This window comes from Camelina sativa, chromosome 6 (genome assembly GCF_000633955.1).
Source record: "Camelina sativa cultivar DH55 chromosome 6, Cs, whole genome shotgun sequence".
In the NCBI taxonomy this organism is placed as follows: Eukaryota; Viridiplantae; Streptophyta; class Magnoliopsida; order Brassicales; family Brassicaceae; genus Camelina; species Camelina sativa.
The window spans coordinates 24,635,572-24,638,919 of NC_025690.1; the positions used below are offsets into that span (position 1 = coordinate 24,635,572).

Sequence of the window (3,348 nt, forward strand, 5' to 3'; positions counted from 1 at the left end):
TTTTTTTTTTTTTTTCTCTCTTGTAGGTTCCCACTTTGTCTCCCCTCTTCCATTCTCCTTTCGTTTTCTTTTCTTCATTCCATTTTTTTTTTCTTTTACTTCTTTGAAATTCAAAGTGTAGGTGAAAAGACGAGCTTGTCAGTTGCATATACGTATACACCCAAATATCAGTTTAGTTATCAAACACAAAAGGACTTTAACACATTCGTTACTATTTATAGTTTGTTTATTACGGATTCTAATATCATATTATTTTTTAACTCTAAAGTCAAACTTTGTGGATAATTAATTAATTATCCAGCTAAGCTAACAATTGAAGTAATGAATTATGTGGGTAAGATCCAGTGGGTAATAAACCGTAGCCCCAATTTTTTAAACTTCGGGCCCAATTGGCCTATCAAGCAAATTACCAAGTTAGGGCACAAGTTCGATAAACTTTCTCCGGAGGAACTTACGCCGCCGGCATAAGTNGGTGGTTTTTTTTTTTTTTTTTTTTTTTTTGGGCAGTACGGTTGTTTAAATGGTGACGTCCATTAGTAAAAAAGACAATTTTATTGCTTTACCAAAAACATCGGCTACTGTTACTTATATGTACTAATGAGTAAAACATCAGTCTGAAACAGAGGATTTTTTTTACTTAGGCTCTTCTGTCCATCGTCTCTTCATTTCGGATTTGGATCTAACTTCTTTAAGATTCCCATCCAAATCATAGTCTCTCTCCATCACAAGATTGATCCCTTCATCTGAATACCATCCAACTCCAACGCACAAGACTCCATCTTTCTTCACATCCACGTAAGCAGTCACACCACCTGGGAGCCACATCACAGACACATCTTGCATATCTATCATCTCTTCCTCTCCAAATGACACATATGTTTCCGGTAAATTCCTTCTCTTCAGGGCTTCTGTGCATAGGTACACAACTGGAGTGCTTTCACCTGGCTGCTCGAATTCGGCTTCATCTCCATAGAGAGGAGTTGCACTTACTTCAAATACTTTCCACGATCCTGTCAGTTCTGATGGTTGTATACGTTGCCTCTGTGAGAATGGTTTCAACTCCAATGGTGCGTCGTTGTCACTGAGACATGAACCGTTAAGGGTCAGAGATACTGACATACCATAGAGAATGATAAATCAAAGGTCGGAGTTACCTTTGTTCTTCATAATTTGAAGGACTAACCCACTGTTCCTCATAAACACCAACTCTCATTATCTGTATATCTGCGCCACCATTGGCGAATTCTATTGTGTGGACTACTCTCAGTCTCTTATGACAACCCTTCACCAAACACTGGACAAGAAGAAGGAGCAATGAGCCATTCCCTTTCTCGCAAAACGCGGAAAAGAACCAAACTTGACAATATTAAAATAGACCAAAATAGCCATACCTGTTCAAACTTGAAAGTTGGTGTGAGGTAATAGTTCGATTCACTCATCTCCCCAACAGGGATTGTAACTGGACCTCTGGAATATGATCCATCCTGCGTATCACACAAATGGAAACATTAACGGATGAAACCTAGACAATGCACAAAAACCGATTCTAACCCCACCACCACAAAGACAATAACAACATCCATTATCTCAGCCAAAAGAAGGGAGAATGAGAGCTAGACTAGTAGTTGCCATGAAAACTATGTAAGGTAGATGATCAACCAATGGTTCTAAGAATAAGCCATACCTCAAAGTAAACGAGTCCAGGCTCGTCTACCATAGAATCTTCTTCCATGACATCACTTGCTTTCAAGTTAAAAGACTCAAACTTAGGCAAACGGCTATCTACACCAGTGTGATCAACCAATATCTCCTCTTTACTCTCACCAACCTGGAAAAACTCTCCATGAGGATTCAAAGTAACCCAATTGATCTTCCTCTGTATCACAGACTCAGTAGTAGCTCCTCTAGAAGGAGATGGTAAAGCTTCAATCTTGGTAAGAGTATAACAATCATAAAGACTCTCATTCTTCTTCCCAATTTCAATAGGTTCCATCTCTGCAGTAATTGGAGAGAACACAGCTCCTACACCTTTCCAAATCCCACTCACACTACTCGCAAACGTCCTCCACACTGGCTTAATCACAGGTTCCTACGAAATCAATTTCTAATCACAATACAGCTAATTTCACAGACGAAATCTGAGAAATTGAAGAAATACGAAAACCTGGGTTTGAAGAACAGTCTCAGATTCGATCAACATCGTCCCCGAAACCAAAACCCTACCATGTTTACCCTTCCTTCCTCCTCCACCTAACCTCTTCCCTCTTCTTCTTCCCTTTGGCTTCACCTTACGCTTATCCTTCTCCGCCATTTCGTTATCTACGCTCCATGTATTCTCTTTGTTACCTTTCATAGTCACTTTCCCTTTGTTTCCCGCCGGACGGCTATTTCCGTCGTTTGGTCTGGATCCCTGCGCCACGATTTTTCTCTCGCCGGCATTGTTTCGCCGCCGGAGATTGCAGATTGAAGGAACAAGAAGAGCGTTTTGAAATCCAAAGCATAGATTGTGGTTGTGACATGAGAGTGGAGAAGAAGAAGTGAAGCTTTTGCAGAGATGGAGAGATGGCGTTTGCATCGTTTTCTGGAGAATCATATCGAAGAAGATGAGAGAAACACAAAATTTACTTGGATCGCGTTGAAAACAATGTTGATACATAAATGGGCCGTTGTTACAGAATTAAGCCCATAATATTTAGAAGTAGATAAATCTTTGATACAGGCCTAGGCCCATAATATTCAATATCGCCTTTTAATTGTCTAAAGTATGATCGATCATACAATAAGGGGTGGAAAATATCAATATAGCATCTTTTTTTGTTTTGGGGAAATAAACTGTGATTGGCTAGGAAGGTTACTGGTGATCGACGTTTCCTTTAAGGCCGACAAAGTTAATGGACCACGAGGTGTTTTTAAAAGTAGTCTTTTTTCTTTCTTTCTTTTTTTAGCTTAAAAAGGTGTAATCATGACTTTTTCAATCTCTTTTTTTTTAAAACAATGTTGATAACTTTTCGTGTATTAATTAATTATCAATTAGTACTACTAATATACTACATGCATACTGGATAGATCAAGAGTTCAAGACATTGAAAAACTAACATTAAGACGAATTTTTTGGATTGATGGTTTTAGTTTCTAATAATTGTTTTGAAACTATAAAAATGATGCATTGGCGAATGAAGCATGACCAGACAGAGGTCATCGGAGAGTAGGTTTTTTTAATTTATTTTTTGGCGTAAAGCTAAAGGAAAGTCATAAAAATATATATACATTAAAAGGAAAGAAACATTGATATTAATAAATAATTAGTTGACAAATTCGACAGCGGGAGAAACATTACATGAAGGCCAT

General features: G+C 38.2%; 1 protein-coding gene across 1 annotated transcript; it reads right to left on the reverse strand.

Moving 5' to 3' along the window:
* On the reverse strand, positions 534-2,624 carry LOC104793427. The gene is made up of 5 exons (XM_010519778.1): positions 2,165-2,624; positions 1,685-2,089; positions 1,392-1,484; positions 1,155-1,294; positions 534-1,081 (listed from the first exon to the last, which is right to left on the reverse strand). Exons 1-5 carry the CDS (start codon positions 2,591-2,593, stop codon positions 634-636), a joined length of 1,515 nt encoding a protein of 504 aa, XP_010518080.1. The 5' UTR covers positions 2,594-2,624; the 3' UTR covers positions 534-633.